We start from the raw sequence: 20793 nt of genomic DNA on the forward strand, positions 1-20793 counted from the left end.
GTTAAAAACCTCAGCTTGATATAGTGTGGTCATTCTCATGCTCTACATTATAATGAACATCATTTCCCTTTCACTGAGTCTTTCTACAATTATCTTGTTACCTTCTTAATTTGGTCTCATTCAAAAATTATGCATACGTATCCATAAAAGACTGCAGAAACCTTGTGAGTGATTCAGCACTAATGTCACACAGAATTTATCTGCTCTTCCCTATTAAATCAAGCCCAAGGCTGAACAGGTGCCTTGATCATAACTCACATCTACTCACCTGTCTCTCATTTTTGCAGCAAGAAGACTCTGCTAACTAAAAAGCACAACAACTTTTATAAAGTAGGTTCTCATGTTTGAAGAAGAGAATATTGGAGGTTTATAGCTTCTTCTTTTATTGAATTAACAGTGAGCTAGAGATGGGGAGGAAAACAGGAATAATCACACATTTAGTCTACAGGTAAAGTGTGATCTTCAACTGCTTGCTACCACAGACACTACTAAACAGAAAACAAGAGGGAAGAATTAAGTTCTGACAAAAAGTTTATACATACAAAAAATTAAATGGGATATTTCAGTACATTTGTGTTTTGAACACAGAATTTTAGCCTAGAAAATTACCTTTAGATGTGGAAATATTTTCTCCTGCATTCTTTTAACTTCTTTATCTGCTTCTACAGATATACCACTATTTTAGCTGTCAGACAAAGCAAGCAGAGCCTGATTCTGCCATGTTCTTGCTTTTTACTTCCTTTCAGGCAACTTGGGAAAAGTGACTTACTCCAACATTGTCACAATTTCCCAAAAGAAGTGATCTTTAATCAACACAAACAAAATCTTGCTATCTGCTCCATCCCTGCTCTGTTATCAGCACCAAGACCATTGTGATTATGAACTAGAACAAAAGCCTCAACAACAATGTGGCACTGGAACTTCATTTTGTTTGTAAGGAGGAAATTTTCTTTCCTTTTTCCCAGAGCTTATCTGCAAAATTTAAATTAGCTCACTAAAATATTTATTTCTGTATGGTTTTGAGATATGAGTGCCTAAATGATTATTCAAAAGTGAAGAATCATGCTGTCTTATCTCACTCAACTGTTTTGATGCTTGGATATAAATGAAGGGATAAAATATTCAATTTTAGTTGAACAGGAAATCAACAGAAAAAATAATCAATATATTTTCAATGTTATTTTAAAAACTGAATGCAATTGCATTTAACTCTATTTTATATGTATTTCTGATACCGAAATAAGCAAATGAATGCACCATTTGTGGTAATATTTTGTTGTTTGAGCACATTAGTTGAAAGTCAAGTAAATATCACAGCCCCATGCTCTGAAGTTCTCTATTCAGCTGCATGTTAGCAGTGGTGCCAAAGAGTCGAGTGCTGTTTTCTGCCCTGTACACCAAGTGCCTGGGAGTGTAAAAAACTAGTTTAATCCACCAGGTCTGACTAGCAAAGAGGCTCTGTGGCTCAACTGGTAACAGTGTCTCAAAGTTACATCACTGTAAAACTGATAGTCTCCATCACTGGAAATCTCCAATAAATACGAAAGAACAACATGAAATATAACAGTTGGAAATATGTGGGAGTGTTCAAGACATGACATCTGTGTTGGAACATCATATGCCACCATTTCTTTCAGCTGCTGAGAGCAGATGTCCCATATCTGCCTCTCATTCAAAAGGAAAGGAAAAATATTTAAGAGAAAATACCAGCAGCATTAGGACAGAACATTTTAGTTGTTACAATCACGCACAGCAAAGAGGATTACAGTAAAATGATCTTACTTTCAGACTTTCCTCATATGTTCCTGTCTCTTTTAACACATGGATATAGCATTTATTACTGCAATTAAAAAATAAGTAATTATTGTCCTCCTTCAAGTCACATAAGCACCGAGTCCCAGACCCCCCTACCACATCTATTTATAAAATATATTTTTTTATTTTGAAAAAATAAATCTTCAGATTTAAATGTCCTGATTTCTTTCCATTGCAAAAAGTAATAGGTGCCCTCAAAGGGTAAATTTTCAACCTGTCAAAAAAATGTTTCTCTTTTTTCATTTGCAATGAACCTTAAACATAGCAGAACCACTGAGAGGAACTAAGGATCTTGTAAACAAGGGGAACTTCCCAGCCCTGTGTCTCACAGTCAAATGTTTGGCCATTATGTGCACTTCAGCAGCACCAGAAGGACTCCTCAGGTGAGAAGGGCAGAGGGAAGGCAGGAGATCCCCTGCTTTTTTATCTGGCCAGGTACCCAGGTACTTGGAACAAAACACTGCTAAGATGCCTGGCAGCTAACAGCAAAGCACATTACTCTTTTCACAAGAATTTCCATATTTCTGGTAACATAACTTGCACCACTTTGGTGGCAGGATATGTGGCATGTGGATCCCAAAAGATTGTGAGGCTTAAAGACTGTTGAGCTTCACAACAGACAATGGAACAAGAGAGTGAGTTTCCCTGATATAAACACTCCTCTCACTTCTTTCTTAAATGTGAAGTGGCCTTCGAACTGAGTATAATGTCAAAAATTCTGTCAGGTTTTGATTGCTAAGCTGCATGGTCTAGTAAAATTCAGACTGGTGGGTTGACAAAGTTTTTTTGCCTCATGTTAAAAGGTATGTGTAGTGCTGGAAGGGATTTAGAAGAAACTACAAGGATTATTTACTGCTGTAGAAAAGACCTGATAAATGTAGGCTTCCAACAGTCCTATGTGTTTATTTTATCAAAGAAATAAGAGATGCATTGATTACAGCATGCAATTATCATTTGGGTAGAATTGTGCAGAAGGACAGAAAAAGTGGATTAGGAAGTAGGCCATGTATATATCACAGGCAGGGCACCACTGATAACCAAGGACAATTGCAAACTCTCTGTGAGGAATTTCCAGATCAGATTCCTTACAGGGGAACACATCTCCTTAAAGAAGTTCTGTGGTCCAGCATAGCAGCAAGTCCATGGAGCCTGCCCTGCTCAGAGATACCAGATCATCATTAAATATCCTGATCAGGCCCTGCTAGTCCCTGAAAACAGGAGGATCCTGCTCCTTCAAATACAAGCCACCAGTGTTATCTCCAGCAGATAACAGCACCTCTCTCATGAGATGTATTAACTGTCCCCTTCAGTATACTTTAAAAATTATCTGAAAGCATTCTTGGAGACATTTAAAATATGTATCTTTTCCTGTTTGAGCTTTTCATGAAAGAATACATCCTGAACTGACTTCAGGGAGTGAGAATTTGCAATCACCCTTTAAAATCCAGACTCATACAAGCATTGGTATTTTTGGGCTAAACTCCTGAAGAGGAAAAGACAAGGCTATGCTTGAGCAAAGATCAGACAGGGGAAAATGCAAATCTACAACTTGTGAAGTGACTTTATAGACAAAACCTGAGAGGACCTGTCAGCTCTTTTTACAGACCACTTTCTTGATCATAAAGGCAGGCCCTGTGGCTGGGATTCTTACCTAGACCTCCAGGCAGCTCTGAAACCACTTGTCGGGCTGGAGCTGCTGCTCATGACTTTTTGCCAGGGCAGAAGCTCTGCAAGTTGCTTGATGAGAAACTGTGTAAGGAGAAGCAATATTCCTTCTGCAGTTTTAAATAAAAAGAGAAGTTATTTGACTGTGAACTTTAAACCTTCATAAGACAAGCTTGTACTGATACCATTACGTTCCCTGGAAAACACCGAGACAGTAGGGCAGGAAATCCCCTGGCAAGACCCTTCTTTGTGATTTCACTGCTAGGAACTCACTGCCAACAACCTCTCCTGAAACGGACCCTAGAGATTCTTTCTATTCTCTTAACATTTCTGGGGGGAAAGCTGGCCCTGTTGAAATCAAGGGGCAATTCCTATTGCCTTAATGGAGGTCCTGAGAGGGCAGACAAGCCACAAGGACATATCTGTATCAGAAATACTGACAAAACCAACAGCTGAAAGAATACTGGAAACTTGTGGAGGAATTTCCAGTAAAGACTACTCAAGCACTGTTGCAAGATGGCTCCTATTTCTCTCCCACCCATTTTTCATCTTTTCAGTCCACAGGAGGGGGAAAAACAGCACAGGAACTTTTATGCCCCTTCTGCAAGGTCTGGCCCAAGGCTTCTCAGAGGAGGAGTAAGAAGGCAAGGCATACCTTGGTGGGTCTCACCAGCAACCCACCAACCCCAGGATCTCTACAGCAGTGAAAGACACTAATTCAGGATGTCATACACTGGCCCCTTTCTCTGGTATGTATGCTGAGGATTGCTCAGCATCAATGGCCATTGAATAAGGGATGTTGTACAGTACATTTCTGTCTACTCCCTTTTGGGTTTTTTATGGACTTTTAGCCCATTATTTTTTCCATTCTGCTTTTGAACCAATTGATACTGTTATCCCCCTGACCCTTCTGCAGCAGCTTCCAGTAGATTAACATTCACCCTGGGAAAAAGTACTGTTCTATTATTTTTGTTAAAACACTTTCTCCTTAGTTTGCATATCCTGTAGTTCTGGAATTGCACGATTTAGCAAACAGTTTTGCATCTGTTGTTTGCTATCAACTGCTTTCACAATTTGGAAAACATCAATCAGAACCCCTCCTCCTTCAGCATTCTCTCTCCAAACTGGAAAGTCCCAAGCATTTTCATTTGCCCTGTTTTCCAGTCCTCCTTCTCTGTCTCTTTCCTAGCTATCCTTCCTGCAATACTGACACCAGAACCTCACTGATTAGGCAAAATGTGTGTGCACCAAAGTTTTGCACAGGGGAAAAAAATCATGCTTTCTGGTTTATTCACAAGACAGCACTGAGACAGGCCTGACATTATTCTGAATAAATATGCCTGGCACCACCTCCAAGAAATTTATGTCATGGGCCTGTCAAAGCTCTCCTCCTCCTCTGTCTTCAATCTTTTCTTCACCCTCCTACTGCATGCTCACATTCCTCCAAGCCAAGTCCATACTGCTCTCCCATTTTTCTGCTACACCCCCACTTTCCAAGCCTCCCTTTTCAATCTAGATAGACATCCTGCATGAACTGATTTACTGTGCACAAAACACTGCTGAACACACTATGAAAAAAACATGGGAGATGTGCACCACTGCCTCATCCCAGAGCTAGCACCCGCATTTGCATTGCTGTTGGCAGCAGTTGTCACCATGTGTATAATGTAAAGACATTCTTTTCACATATCTCTGCTTGAGCTTCTTGTGTGCAAGTTTGGAGGGGCCAGGCCCCCAAACCTTCCCTGCCTAGCACAGTGGATCAGGCCATAGTGCATCAGGATGCATTTCAATATCTCAGCCACAGAGCCTGCACCTCCCATAACTTTGCCTTTGGCGCTGAACATCAGCACCCAGATCAGTCAAAGCAGCACTGCTAGTCAGGAGAAGGGAGGTAAGGAGGAATACTATCAAATTCTGCCTCTCCTTCCCTCCATCTTTGCTTCTGCACTGGAAGTTCACTATTTTCACAGCCATTTTGCCAGCTCTGGAAAGTGTGTGGTGAAAGAGGCGCCAACCAGAGTGAAGCATGCAGACAGTTCTCTGTTAAAAGGGAAATTGTCAAGCATGTGGTTTAGATTTTCACAGTGAGGAGCTTGGGAAGGGCATTTCTTCAGGCAACAACTCATCCACCATTGCTGAGGTGCACAGATTTTGATTGTGCCCCCTGCCTATGCCCTGAGGCTGCCAGCCTTGTTTGTGTCTTTCCCATGACACCCACAACTGCTGCTGCCAGGGACAATTTCCTTCCACAGTAATGTGTATTCTGGCATAATCTTAAAACAAGCATCACTAGGCGGATTTAGTCAAAGAAATCTACTGGTAGTTTTATTTTGCAGTGGAAATCTGTAAAGCATATTTACAATGCCCTTATATTTTACAAGAAAGGTCTGATTTGGCTCATCACAAAATAACGGAATTCTGACATTGATCTGAGAATGATTGAAGCCAGCAAGAAGACCTTAGCAGTGCTAGAACTTACAGGATTATAACCCTAGACATTTTTTGAATAATATTTAAAATAAAGTGTTTTGCAAATGAGCCTCAAAGGCTTAAATTAGTTTAAATTTGTTAGAAATGCATAGGCCAGTGATTATGTAACTTCATTGAAGGTATAAGAGTTTATGGCAATATCAATGAAAAGAGAATATTTTCCAAACATTACCACAACCAGACAAATTATATTAAAAAACATTCATGCTGCAGAGTAATACAAAATAAAAATCACCTGATCAGCTCAAGGAATATTGATCTATATCTTTGAATTAACAAAATTTCTTTTTACAGTTGCAATAAGACTTAAGTTCTACAAACTGATATTTAGTTGAACATATTTATAACACAAATTATACACTATGTACAAACCCAGTTCTTCACATAACTCTTTGTTCAGAACGCTTCAACACAGAAATGATTTACCAATTTCTAGGTCAGGATTCTAGCTCTTCTTTTAATTTAAATACCAAAACACTTATGAGAAAATGAAAAGAAGCCCCTTTGCTATCACATGGTGCTGTTCTTAAGTCACTTGTTTGTTACCATATGTTACAGAAGAGTAGAACCAGTCACAGCAATAAATAAAAGTGCTTAATTATCAACTAAACACTTATATTCACATGATCAAACTTTCAACCTGAGTGCTTTTACAAGACTGTAGGATCCATTGATCTTTGCTTGTCTTGACACGTAGATCAAAATTGCAACTGCAGGTACTGCTACTGCTGCTACAGATGAGAATGCAATAATCAATGGGATCATCTGATCTGGTTCTTCTAATCTTGCTGAAAATTGAGACAAAAGGAGAAAAAGAAAGTGTAAGTATTGTTTGAAACAGATACATGTGCATCACTGTAAAAGCAGTGTTATTAATGACCTTCATTTGGAACATATTTCTGTTTTCATGCACAAAGCATACTTTTTGAGTTTTCCTTAAATTTTTTTCTTTAGAACTTCATATTACATACTTTAATTCCTAGCCACTATCTTGGTCTTGAATTTGCTATGCAAGTTCACACCTATCTCTGATATCATCTATAATGAAGAATACCATGAAATTCACAAAGAACACAAGAGGAATACCACATATTTTACTCAGGAAACATTTGGGTACACTTCAACCTCCTGAAATTCATCCTTCAAGGGGAAGACCATATTTTAAAAGCTCAATATTTAGATTCTCTGTGAAACACAACTTTCCCTGGATTAGTCTCATTGTCCAAGCATGTGGACAGAAATCCAGCCAGGAATCACCTTTTTGTGGCCCCATCCTTAAAGCTACCACACCAACTCAGCTAAGCAAGACAATGACAGCCACACTGAAAGGAGGTTAAAATACAGCTTATTCTGACCAGGCTGTTTGGTTTGATTTTGGGTGAGGGGTTTTTTCAGGTTAACCACAGTACTGCCATGCAAGGATCAGCTATGAACTAGTTGTGCTCACCTTGGCACAAATTTCACTAAAACGTACCAAAAAAATAGGTTTAAGGCAATAGACCCAGCTACTTACAACAGCTATCTCAATCTCTGTAATGTTGTTCCAACCTTACTGAAAATATGGAGGATGTATATGCTTGTATATTTTTTGGTGACGCTGCAGAGTATAAAGTTTCCATTCACTGATGGCAGAATAATTTCTCCTGATGGGCTTTTTTTCAGGACCGTCTCTGAGGGTGTATGTGCTACATGTATTTTCTACTTTAACATTTTCTGATGGATATACTAACACATTAATATTTTGGAGGTCAACTGAAAAGAAATTCAAGGTAGGATTTAGCAACAAACAGAAGCAAAACTCATGAGGCATCAGCAGCTTTTATATGTAAAATACTAATCCAGTTAATGGGCTCACTGTAGTAGTTCAGCCTGTAGCTTTAGGCACTGCTCTGTCACCAGCTATCCTTCCCCACTGATGCCAACAGCAGCTGGCTAAAAGAACATTTTATCAACTGATAGAGTATGTTGCATAACTTTTACATTATATAGAGCCTCTTCTTCTTTTCTTATTTCAAATTCACAGTTTATTTGTTTGAGTTCATGAAAGGGCACAGACCAACAAACCCAGAGGCTGATGCCCCTTTTCAACAGAAGAGAAATAGAAAAGGCAAAGGAAGGAGTCCTAGAACTGTATTTTTTTTTCCACAAGGTTCTGCAATTTTATATCCTGTTTTCAGAAGATGAAGTGGAAATACAAAAAAATTTGAAGCGGCAATTATTTTATACATCTGCTATTTTGGACAGAAGTTTTCATTAGCATTAAGACCCTAACACTTAAGACAAGAACCTGTGCAACTCATGTCAGATTTTGCAAAGACAATTCATTCTTAATGAAACTGAAGATGTCACTCTGTGTAAAACAAATCCTAGTATGAACTCTGCATAGGAGTTATATTACCTAACCTTTGACATACTATGTACTGAAACTGCTCCCCCAGTTCATTAACAGTATGCATGTGTATTTTCCTGCATCCCTTAGCTGAGCTCTGTCTGTGGTATATTTGCTATCTACTGTTTCAAGGGTTGTGATCCCATCACCAACTTTCTTTTACAGACTAGTCCTAAGAGATGTAACATCTGCAGATATGCAAGGAATAGTAACACTTTGTCCTTGTTTCGCTTTGCTTGAAGGAGAAATCAAAAGTGTATTTTTTGGTGCAGCTATAAAAATAGAAAAGAACAGGGAAGAGAGCTGAATTGGTGGCAGAAGTGATCCCTAAGCAAGACACTGTTGCTATGCAATAGGCAGAAGCAGCAGAGCTAAAGCAGAGAAATCTGATTACTATTGAAAATGAAACTTTGCTATCATTCCAACTAAGTTGAGGAATCAGCTTTTCTTGTAGCTTAAATGCAGCTTGTAAGAGCAGGAAACGGAGCTGAAGCTTAGGGAAGAAGCAGGGAGCTGTAATCGAGTGCTTCCATAGAGCAGCTTCAGCATGTACTGTCTCCTTGAATCTTTCCTATGCAAGTATCCACTGATAGGCCTGTTTGGAAGGATATTTCCTTCCAGGCACTGCATATCCTCTTTACCTCATGCTTACACTTGGCAGTTGGAAGGAGTCATGGAAGCTCCACCGATTTAAGAACTTTTCATAATCTATCTGTATTAAGGCAGACTTCACACTTCATTGTTTAAAGCTTCCTAAATCACTTAGTGACATAAGGGGAACCATTTAACTCCACTGACATCAAAGACACAATTACCTCATTCTTCAAGAAGAAGATCTGGACCTAAAATACATAAACCAAAAAACTTGTTTTCTGTCTTGTTCTACAAACCTTGAACAAATAATTCCACAGCTTTTTCTTCCTTGCCAAATTGATTATAAGCTTCACATTCATAAAGCCCCAGATCTTGATTTTTCAAGTTCTGTATAGTTATAGTTGCATTTTTAGAAATTTTCTCAGACTCCCCGGTGGCCTTCTTTTTCTTCCAGGAGATCACAGGAGCTGGATTACCAGAACTAGTACATTTCATGGTCACAGTTTCTCCTTCTTTAAGAGCAGCAGGGAAAACAGTGATCATTGTATTCTTTGGTCCATCTGAAAGGAAGAGTCCTATAGTTAATCACCACTGGATTTTTTAGAGATGGATCCAACATGTCCTATTGGATACTAGACTGTCACCCTCCCAAAGCTAATTTCTTTTTCATTCTCAAAACAAAAGTAAAGCACATGGTATCAAAGTTTCTGTACAAACCCTCCATAGCCCAGACATTTTAAACAAATACTTCTAGCCATGTAGATCAGTTTCTCACTCATTCAGATCTCTACTAAAGACTGTCATCACATTAAAGATTTCATGACTTTGTTTTGTTCATCAGCACTGCTCCTTTCTTAGCGAAAAGCAGAGGACTATGATGATTCTTTGCTCTCTCTTCATTTAATTTGATGGTTATATTTATCACTGAAGAACTAACTAATTATTTTTAAATGACTGGGAAAACTTTACACATACTTACATTTCACATTAAGTGTGATTTCACTTTTACTGGTCCCATACTTATTTTCTGCTACACATTCATAGTCTCCTCCATTTTGGAACATCACAGATGGAAGAAGAATACTCCTGGCACTAGAAGTCCCTATGTCTGCATTGTCAGATTTTCTCCTTAAAATAATCTTGGGAGGAGGATTGCTTTCAGCAGAACATTGTATGGAGACATTTTCTCCTTCCTGAACGGTTGTAGAAGGTTCAATGGTGAGTTTTGTAATGACTGGAGCACCTGCATGACAAAAGAAAAGGCTATTAGAGTAATGCAAAGGTTCTAGAGATGGAGAAGGTTTTAAGAAAGCATGAATTGCTTGCTCAAGAATCTGTTTATTTTGGTTTTGATCCCAGACTCAATCTAAGACTTTTAGCTCCGTCAAAACAGTAGCAGTCAATCAATCAATCAATCACAAAATATTACAACAACAATAATATTATTATGTCCAAAACAGTTTTACCATTAAATGCCTATTAAATTTAATGCTAATGACTAAAACTACTAGTTCAAAGAAGGAGACTGTGATGTCCCTGTGAAACTGGCATGCACACTACATTTCACAGAAATACCCGTGTGCGTGTCCCCACCGCTTTCTCAGACTCCTTTGTGACTTATAGTGTTGCATTGTGGGAAATGTATTGAACTGTGCACGCACAACAGCAGGTCTGAGAGAATTAGCTGAAAATTAAATATAGAAAGAAAAACTACAACACATAAGAACCAGCCTTAAATTGAAGCTGAGTCCTGAATATGTAAAAAGGAAAGCCCCGTATTTTCCTAATTTTCAGTGTTTCAGCATCCTCCAATCTAACAGAGGTCAGCCAGTTAGGTACTGGATAATACAAGTGAAACTCAAACAGACTTGTACCTTGTATAATAATGTCCACAGTTGCTTCCTCTGTTTTATTAGTTACCAGATTAATTACTTCACAGATGTACCTTCCTGAATCATTGAAATGGACGCGGGGAATAAAAAGAACATTGTTTTTTATCAGATGCTGAATGCTTTCTTCAGCCAAATATTTACTCCAAACTATTTGTGCTGGTGGGTTACTCTGAGTCACACAAGTGAGGTTCAGAGAGTCTCCTTCCATTGGTGAGTTGCCTGGAGATGCAGTAATGACAGTATTCTGTGGACCAACTGTAAGAAAACAAAAGGAAGACAAGATCAGTATGTAAATGAAGAATGATATGCACATCTCTTACACTAGCTTTTCTAGAGGTACATGTCACAAAATACCAAGAAAAAAAAAAGAAAAATATGTATCCCAGTAGCACAGTGGGACCATTTTTCCAGAATTAGTAAAATGTTTTGCTTGCAGCTTTGAAAGCTGAACTAGCTAAAGCCCTTGTACAAAAATACTTACAATTTACATCAAGTTTCTGAGAAGATGTTCTTTCTTTGGGTTCAAAATCCATATCAGCAATTGGTAACCTGGCCACACAGGTAATCTCTTTCCCAGCATCTTCAGCCACGGGATGAAATGTATATTTCACAATTTTGGTCTCTGTATTTGTGCTGTCATCGTCCGAAAAATCTTTCTCATGAAGAACATGTTCATCTTTCTTTAGGAGAACTTCCAGGTGATGAGAAGGATACACATCAGGAATTCTACAGATGACAGGGGCTGGTTCTCCAGCAACTAAGGATGGGCTGATCTCAATGATAGGATCACTGGGGAAAGCTAAAAGAATAAAATCGATTTCCTTAGACTAGCAGAGAAGAACAGTAGGATCAACATAAGAGCAAGATCCAGACACCAAGTATCTTGAGTTTAGAGGCGCTCAGAACATGACATTCTATCAACATTATTACAAGACATAACTTGATCTGAAAACCTACAGGTCCTTTATCAGCAGTACATATACTAACAGGAAGTTTATCTGTACAATTGTTGAAACATGATCACAAAAGAGTAGTAAGATTCAGCATGGCACCTAGGCAGTGATACAGCTGCTTAACTATAGGCATTCAGAGCAATCCATGCACTAGTGCTATCCTGTTTTCTGTGCTGGTAGGTTTGGACATCTGAATTATTCTCCTGCAAACTACAAAGGTTTTGATTTTTATTTCCCCAGTTCTAGGAATGCATTCAGGCAGTGTACACTTTGGCTTTTAAGAATTACCAAAACCCAGAATAAATAATACTAGTACATACAATCTTCAATGCAGAAAGCAGAAAAGGGCTAAGAAAGTGTCCTGAACAGATATAAAGGAATCTCAGGAGGAAGTATATGTTGAACTATAACACTCATTATCCTAGAATTAAAAGTTAACTGGTAACCACAATATCTAAAACAATTACTGAGTTTTCTATCAACATGTGCTATTTAAAGAGAATTTTACATTTTTACTTACAGTAAAGTTCAACTTTGACACTCTTCTCCTTTTTCCCTCTCTCACATATGACAGTACAAAGATAAGAATGAGAATTCGCAATGCCAACTGGATTCATAGTCAATGTAGAATATGTCCTGTGGTTGCTGACTTTTCCTCCAAGGGGGCTGTCCATCTGGGTTCTCCAGGAAAAACTTGGTGATGCACAGCCAGTAGTATTGCATGTGAGTATGAGTGTGCCTCCAATCTGTGCCACAATTCTCTCAGCAGGTATAATTTCCATTTCAAAAGCTTTAACTACAAAAGGGAAAACACACATCAATTCAGCTGCTTTCTCAACTTTTATTTTCTTATTCCTTCTCATGTTCTACTGTGACATGAGTTCTTTATGCTTCATTTCTTTACTTTATGTGTGGAAGTTAAACTAATAAAGCTCATACAGTGGTTTACATATTCAAAACACCCCATAAACATTGCTATTTTTGTCAAAGACAATACAGACTTAGATGACTAGCAGTTCTCATGTATAAAATGGTATCAACCAAATTTAAATAATTGCATTGGCACAATATAACTTTTTTTGTCAGGTGGATCTGATTCTAAAACTTTGTAACATTTAAGGGGATAGGTAGCAGGTAGATAGCCAAGACAACAGCAGAAACACTTTCAACAGGACATTTAGTACCAAACTTGCTTGCTACTGTCAGGAATGACAGTAAAAAAATCAAGCATCCAGTGATATACTGCAGTTGTCTCCTAGACTGTCTTTTAGCAAACTCAATAGGAAAATGACTGAGTCATTGCAGAGCACAGAAAAGCTCAAAGTAAATGTCAAAAAAAAGCTTCCTGACATTTTGACAGGACTACTTAATTGACAGTTGTATTCACTGAAATGAAAAGGTAACTGGAGAAAAGAGAAATAAAGATCAAACAGTAAATTTTAGGTCAGTTTACACTTAACAAAGTTTAAAAAAATGAAACCAGCACCACCAACCCTCATCTTCCCCAACTTACCAGTCCTTAACACACACAAAATTAATAGCACAGCGTGGCTTGCTCTTCCCATCGCCTTAAACATTTGTAATTTCTGTTACTGGTTAAAGAAAGCAAATTCAAAAGTTTGCTTTCTGTTTTCTGTGAAGAAGCACTGTGAGATCTTGCTGCTCTGCAACGGTTTGTTACAAGAGTTCCAGCTGGCTCTTTATAAAGGCTCTCCTTGGCGCAGAGTGGGAAATCCCTGGACGGGAAAATCCAGAGCAGGGAGGAAGACACCCAAACCGGGCGGTGTCCGTTGGCTCAGCGCCCTCTGCTGCTTTTGTGACAGCCCAGGGAAATAAATAGCAAAGCTTGTAAATACAATGCCTACTACATTTGGAAAAATCTGTTTCAAATCTGGTCTTGCAAACGACAGATAAAATGAAAGAATGCATGTAAGTCCAAGTAATTGAATGCAACTATATCTCAGATAAAAAGTTATTCAAATTTGTTTTTAATGAAAATATTTTTGTGAGAATGAGTTTTAAGAACAGTTCTAACAATGCTCAGCTCTGTAAACAACATTACATGACTCAGTATTTCCTGAAACTGTGCTACCAGTTTCAGAAATGTTGTTACTCGTGTTCCTAAGTATTTTGATCTCTAAAAATGAAGAAATACATCATATAACAGAAGTCTGTAGATCTTACTTAATCAGCTTGAATCAGGCTCATACTCTTCAAATTAATGGAATTAATTAATATACCCAATGCCACTTTGCAGTGGTTACACACATCCAGTTTGGAATATTTCTGAGGACAACACTTACTGGCTAATATGGCAGCAATGTTAGGAAAAAAAAGTAAAATAACACTTTCAGTGTTCAATTTTCAGTTGGAAAATGCTGTGAATGCAAAGAATGGATAAAGGTTTCTAAATCTCAGTTGTTTATTTATTCAACTACTTAAGTAATTCAGGTACTACAGAGGGATCTGGACAGACTGGATAAATTGGCTGAGGCCAATTGGATGAGGTTCAATACAGTGAAGAGCCAGGTCCTGCTCTTAACTCATAACAACCCCATACAGCACTACAGGCTTGGGGAAGAGAGGCTGGAAAGCTGCCCAGGGCAGAAGGACCTGGGGATGCTGACTGACAGCTGCTGAACATGAGCCAGGTGTGCCCAGGGGCATCCTGGCCTGTATCAGGAGCAGTGTGGCCAGCAGGAGCAGGGCAGGGATTGTGCCCCTGTACTGGGCACTGGTGAGGGCACAGCTGGAGAGCCGTGCCCAGCTGTGGGCCCATCACCTCAGGGGAGACACTGAGGGGCTGGAGCCAGCCCGGAGAGGGGCAGCAGACCTGGGGAAGGGGCTGGAGCACAGGGCTGAGGAGGAGCATCTGAGGGAGCTGGGAATAATAATACTAATACTAATACTAATACTAATACTAATACTAATACTAATAATAATAATAATAACAATAACAACAAATGAAAAATCCACTCCAAGACAATCCAAGAATTACCCAGAAAGCAATAAAACAGGGAAATCTGAAGCATCTGGAAATGCCTAACCAAAAGTCACTAAAACTAAAATTCAATGAAATTGCTACATTGGATTCTACCATAATATATTATTTTTATTATCACCATCATAGTTTTTTTTTTTTAGAGGAGGAGGAGGATGACGAGAAGAAGGCAGAGAAGAAGTGGAGAAGAAGGAGGAGGAGGAGGAGGAGGAGGAGGAGAAGGAGGAAGAATAAAACACTCCTAAGTGTCACAAAAGGCAAGCAGTGTACTGCTTTAGAAGTACTGCTATCAAATCCAAAAATCCAAGAGCTATCCAGGATAGGAAATAACACTTCTACACAAAGTGATTTTACTGCAGAGAAAGTGGTCTTGAAGGAGAGTGTACTCTCTCAGTTAAGTTGCAATAATTACTCTTAAATCATAGTCAGAGAAAAGCAAGAAATGAAACTGTTCTGCTTGGACTGCTTAAATAATCATCAGAAGCTAAGCTGAAAGAGAAAGAGCAATATTTCCTTGTTTCTGGGAAATCAGTTTCTAGGCAGAAAAAAGAATCAAACATAGGAGGACATAGCTGCATACTGGAAAGGTCTTAATCAAGTCCTTCATCAGATAACATGAAATAGGAAATAACTCTGATCCTGGTCTCAGTAAATTAAACTGTACAGCTGCCATTAACTTTACTGGAGCTGGATCCTTACCAGAGGGACTACTATACTGAGTGATCACACAAATTCAACTCAGACAGTTTAGGCAAGAGCAGAGTTAGCCAAGAAATATTACTAAAGGAAGTACAAATCTGCCAAAAATTTAAAAAGTTTTAAAAAACTTTCTCTTTACACAACTTCAAATATAAACCTTCTATGTATTCAAAATAAAATATGTACATTACTGTTGCTACTACTATCCTCAGCATCAACCTCAAAATAGGAAGATGGGCACCAAGTAGGGTTATTTTCAGAACTGTCTGTCTGGCTGTAAACAAAGAGAGATCAGCTGACAAGTTTTAGCACTTGACCTTGAGAGTTCAGATAATCTAGTTTTTTATTCAAACAGCACAGAGGAGGATGCTGGGGATAAAACAGAGGATGCATCTACATCCACAGTGAGATAAGTATTATAGTACCAATTGGAAGAAATCTTGGCACATGTAGAGTGTAATGAGGACTGGAATGAAACAAGTATTACAAGAATATTATTAAAGGCAAAAAAGATTAAAAGAATTAAGCACTGGGATGTAACTACATGTTTTTGAATACATCTATTAATCAAAACAGACTTCTGAGGCTTTGATGGACAAACTAAGATAAACAATTATGTGTTGCAAAACAGAGTTTGGAAACTCACTGAACACAATTTTTGGCCTGGCATAAGAAAACACAAGCGTCCTTCAGGAAACTAAAATTTACATCAGAATAATCTGGAATTTAAGAAAATAAACCTTTTCAGAACTGAGCTAATCATTTGCTTTAACTCCTACTTCTGCAATTCTATTAAATACCTATATTATGCATTTATTAGCTTCCTCTAAGCAAAAGAGATAACAAGTTCTTGAAATCTTAATGAATTATTTGAACAAAATGCATGTTATCCAACATGTTACTTATCCAATGTTTATACACCTTTTCCAGCATTTTTTCCTCCTGTCTTAGGGAGGCTATTAGGGGAAAACTGAAAAGCCAACCTTTTGCAGAATCTGGACTGTTAAAACCTTCACCAGTGGCTTTGTGATTTATGGCCAGAGACCTATGGTGAAGAGAGAGAGAAATTTCCTCTGTCCCTTTGACAGAGGAAATTTAAGCAAAAAGAAGGTAGAAGGAAACTCATCTGATCTGACATTGCGGCAATAGGATGCAACAAAGTCTGACTCAACAGTTCTTTAGCCTTATATCAAAGAGGTGTTACAGCAAGTCCATACTTAGGTCCCCTGTTCAAACTGCAGCCCTCACACATCTCAGGAAAAATATTACTGGGATGTGCACTGGGGGTCTGAGTAAAGAAAGCCTCAGAGTTTCAGATGCTTTACAGAAGCAGCTGGGATGAAAAGCTTCCACCCCACGCAAAGAGTGTCTGATACCTCTGCAGGATGATCGTGCCTGAAGAAAAAGAGCCAGAGGACTGTGTTGTAACCCAAATGAGAACTAACCTCAGAGACAAAACTCACATCAGCAAAGAAGGAATGCCCTTCAGGCACCACATGCAAGGCAGTATCTTTAATATGGTCATATCTTGATAAAGTAACTGAAAAAACATGAAGCTGGAGGACATGTATGAAGACTGCTGATTACATGGCTAATACAGCAGGAAATGATCTGCCAGTCTCAATATTTTCAGTCCTCGGTAACTTCAATAGCCTGCTCTATGGGTTATACACTGTCTCCTTCCTCAGAGCACCTGGACTTTTGGTTCCCAAAGCTGCCCCAAACTTTGCTTCTCCTGACTCTCTCCACCTGCTTTCTCACCACCTGACAATAATACTATCTCTGTATAGCCCCAAGAGGGGGAGGAGAGCATCACTGACTCCCTATAATTTTCATCTCCGGATGGAAAGGATGAGATCTACATGCATATCTATTTAAAGGGTTGTGTCTGTTTCAGGAATTGTAACTTTGTACCTAACTACAAAAAGAACACCAACGCATTACCCTGTAACCCACATCACACCTCACAATTGTACTCCACATCTAACTTGTCATCTATTGCAAGAAGAAAAAGAAACATCTTTAGAAAGTTTTATTATCTGGTTCTTTCCCTTTTCTGGAATTTCTTAAATACCGTATGTAAAAATAAATGTATCTACTTCCTCCATTATCTTTCTCAGGCACCAGCTTCTCAGTTAGGACACTTCCTGTGTGGTTAGTCTGAAGGCAACCAGAATCCACAAAGGTGCCAAATAAAATAATACAGAAGAGTGATAAGATGCATAGACTACAGATTAGCTAATTTCTTATTTTCTTCTATTCAGAGGCATTGTCCACTTCACAGAAAGAACAAAAATTTCATCTAATAATAAATAAAAGTCACTAGAGAAAAAAAGTCCCTATTTTTTATCCTAGCCTTCTGGTACTGGAAAAAAATACATGCTCTGGAAATTCCAAACTTTATTTCTAAAAAACTGAAAGTATGATTTTAGTGGTGCTGGATCTAAAAATGAAACTGTTGGATAGTGTTGAAATCCACATACTTTAAGTGCCAAATGCTGTATTCCAAGCCAAACTTTATTAGTTTGGATAGCTGTGCTCCTGTTGTCTTCACAGTGACATAGGTAAAAGTAAGTTTCCCTCCTGAAATATTATCTAGGATATAACAAGAGTCAAATTCAAATATGAGCCTTGGAATATTCAAAATCTCTTTGGGAATTCTGAAGTAAGACTTCAGATTCACTTTTATTTTGTTCTGAATATAGCAAGGCATATCAAAATAATTTGTTCTCACTGGAGAAAACAAAAAACCCTCCAACAAAACTCATTCAAAATGGATAGAGTGAAAAAATAGAGTGGGCTTTGAGTCAACATGCAGAAGATAGCTAGAACATAGGATATGGCAAGGTAAAGTCAGATGAAAACATTTAAGAAAGAATATGAGCAAGTTACTTAATTCCCCCAACATTCCACAGGAAATTCTGATACCATTAAATCTTGTTGTGTACTTTATTAAGGCCAGTATTTCATATGGTCAGAAGAAGTTTATCAAGACAGTGGTGGAGAACTTTTTGACCAAGGTTTCTTATTACTCACCAGCAGCAGCTCTGCAATACCCTTGTACATCAGTCACTTCCCTGTTTGCCACATCCTTCCTGCTCTTCAATTATGAGGTACATGGATGTCCCTATGGACCAAGAAAGAAAAAGGGGAATAATGAAAGCAAGATCTATAATGGACCATTCCACCTGCAAGAAATGCAGAACCTGGATTCTCCTACACAGGCTACTGAAAAGTGCACTGATACTAATGGATTATCCTTCAACTTATCTTCCAGAATATATTATTTTTTGTTCTCTCACAATGGTTCATATTCTGAAGTACTGTGCTTGGCTGGGTATTTTTGCTGCCTTGTGCTATAGAAATGTTATCTTTGTTGTCCCACAGTGGACTGGCTCACTAACACGTAGAAATATTACACAGATCTCAGAAAATAATTAAATGACTTAACTTTGCAGAATTCAAGATTCATAATTTTAAATCTTCCATATAGGTAAGAATTACAGAGATTGCTCAGTTTATTTTATTAATTTTTTAAAAGATACACACAAATGAAATCTCTTTTTTACCTAGATTTTGTTACCTTCCCCTCTCTGGAAATGGACTGGAAGTCCTGAAGAAACTGACCTTCCAAATAGAAGCAACTGGGAATGAACCAATTTTTACTTCCATCAAGCCAAAATGACAAGACTTCAAAAAAGAGAAAGGATTTTGCAGTAGCAAAATATGTATGTTTGTGTGTCTGTACACATACTGATAAATCAAATAATGCTTGAAAACAGCTGCAACTCTATTAAGGGACTGGCACCCTGCTTTTGTCTCTGGAATGTGCTCTACCCTAAATAAAAAACATGCTCTTTGTCACTTGGACTATTTCTCTCTTTCCTTTCTTTCCCCCAGACAGTTAGGTATCATCTTAACTGCTTTTGTTTGTTAACACTTCCACAAAAGGAATATAGCAAAGTAGGAGTGGCTAAGTGATAAAAACCATAAGCAGCTGAATTCTTCTCGACAGACAAGGGTAAGAAAGATGAGAGTTAATGGAATTTATTTCCCCTTCCCAGACAATTACTTGGCTAGGCGTCAAAGCCCCAGCCCTTGTAGTCTGATATAGACAACTGAGCAAGAATGACTTTCATAGTTGTGTCACCTTTTATGACAGACCATGTTACACTCTAGTGATAAGAGAGGCAACTTGAGAAATGTGTCACATGTTTGAAATTGCTCTCAGGCAGATGAAACTCTGTACTGAATTAGTATGAGAAATACCTGACTTCCAACATTTTGATACCTCTTAGCCAAGGATCTCTCCTGAAATTTCCCAAGAACTGCATGTGAATATCAAATAATAAGTAACAGATGGTTTAATGACCCTCTTGGTTGAAAAAATTTTGCATTGTTTGACTTAATTTCTTACTATAGTTAGCTCCACAACATGAGGAATGGATACTGGCACTCCTCTTTCAACAGCTCAGCTCCAGGGAAACCTACAAGGTTCACTTGCAGCTGAATGAAATAACCATTGACTAAGTGAGATGACCATGCACCTACTGCCAGGGCTTTCACTTAGAAACTGGGACATCCTAATGGGAAAGGGAACAATTCTCTGCAACCCACAGTTTTCAACAGATAAAGAAGACATAAATGTTTCATAAGCAGTGTTGAATCCTTTTGTGGATCAAGGATCAACCAGTTAAGTTCTCATAGGCTCATGAGCTCGCGATGAATCTTACCTCTGCAGTGCCTTTCAGTACCCAGGATATCAGCAGCATGGTGACTTGGATCTGCAACACCATCAGGCTCCAGGCTCCAGGCACAGGAACTTCCCGAGATGTATGAGGGTGAATTCATCCAGATTTTGAGCAAATCATCCTACACCGAGTCTCCAAAATTATTTGAATGAATGTAATACAAACATCTCACATGAAAAAGAAATGCATTTTAGGAATTCTCTATTATTGATTTAAAGTGTTTGATTTAAACCATCAGCCTATAAGTGATTTATTATTACATTCTATGATCCTGATTCACCTGCTATGGCACTAAGATCCAGCTGCTGACTTTTGCTCTTCTTGCACTCTCGGGTGTCTTGTGCCATGACTATTGAATTTTTGTGGCATGAAGAGATTTTCATTCTCCCTCTAAGTCAGCATATGGATCCTACTGTAGCTCATGGTTTCACAAAATGTGCTGTTACATAGCAAATACAGTCTATCAACAATTTAGGATCTCAGACAATTTAAGAAAAATTGTTTCACTTTATCCCACATATTGTATTTATTAATGGGAATA

The 20793-nt window shown here is 38.3% G+C and overlaps 1 protein-coding gene across 1 annotated transcript; it reads right to left on the minus strand.

The window, feature by feature from the left end:
* Positions 1 to 6478: 6478 nt before the first annotated feature.
* VCAM1 (vascular cell adhesion molecule 1) lies at positions 6479 to 20348 on the minus strand. Its single transcript, XM_030953620.1, is given in 11 exon segments — positions 6479 to 6761; positions 7475 to 7651; positions 7653 to 7725; positions 9253 to 9516; positions 9936 to 10199; positions 10831 to 11103; positions 11330 to 11647; positions 12322 to 12597; positions 13315 to 13609; positions 18538 to 18628; positions 20235 to 20348. Coding segments are annotated over 9 exon segments (1878 nt in total). The 5' UTR covers positions 13379 to 13609; positions 18538 to 18628; positions 20235 to 20348; the 3' UTR covers positions 6479 to 6592.
* Positions 20349 to 20793: the final 445 nt, after the last annotated feature.

The sequence above is a fragment of the Camarhynchus parvulus genome, chromosome 8 (assembly GCF_901933205.1).
Source record: "Camarhynchus parvulus chromosome 8, STF_HiC, whole genome shotgun sequence".
Lineage (NCBI taxonomy): Eukaryota > Metazoa > Chordata > Aves > Passeriformes > Thraupidae > Camarhynchus > Camarhynchus parvulus.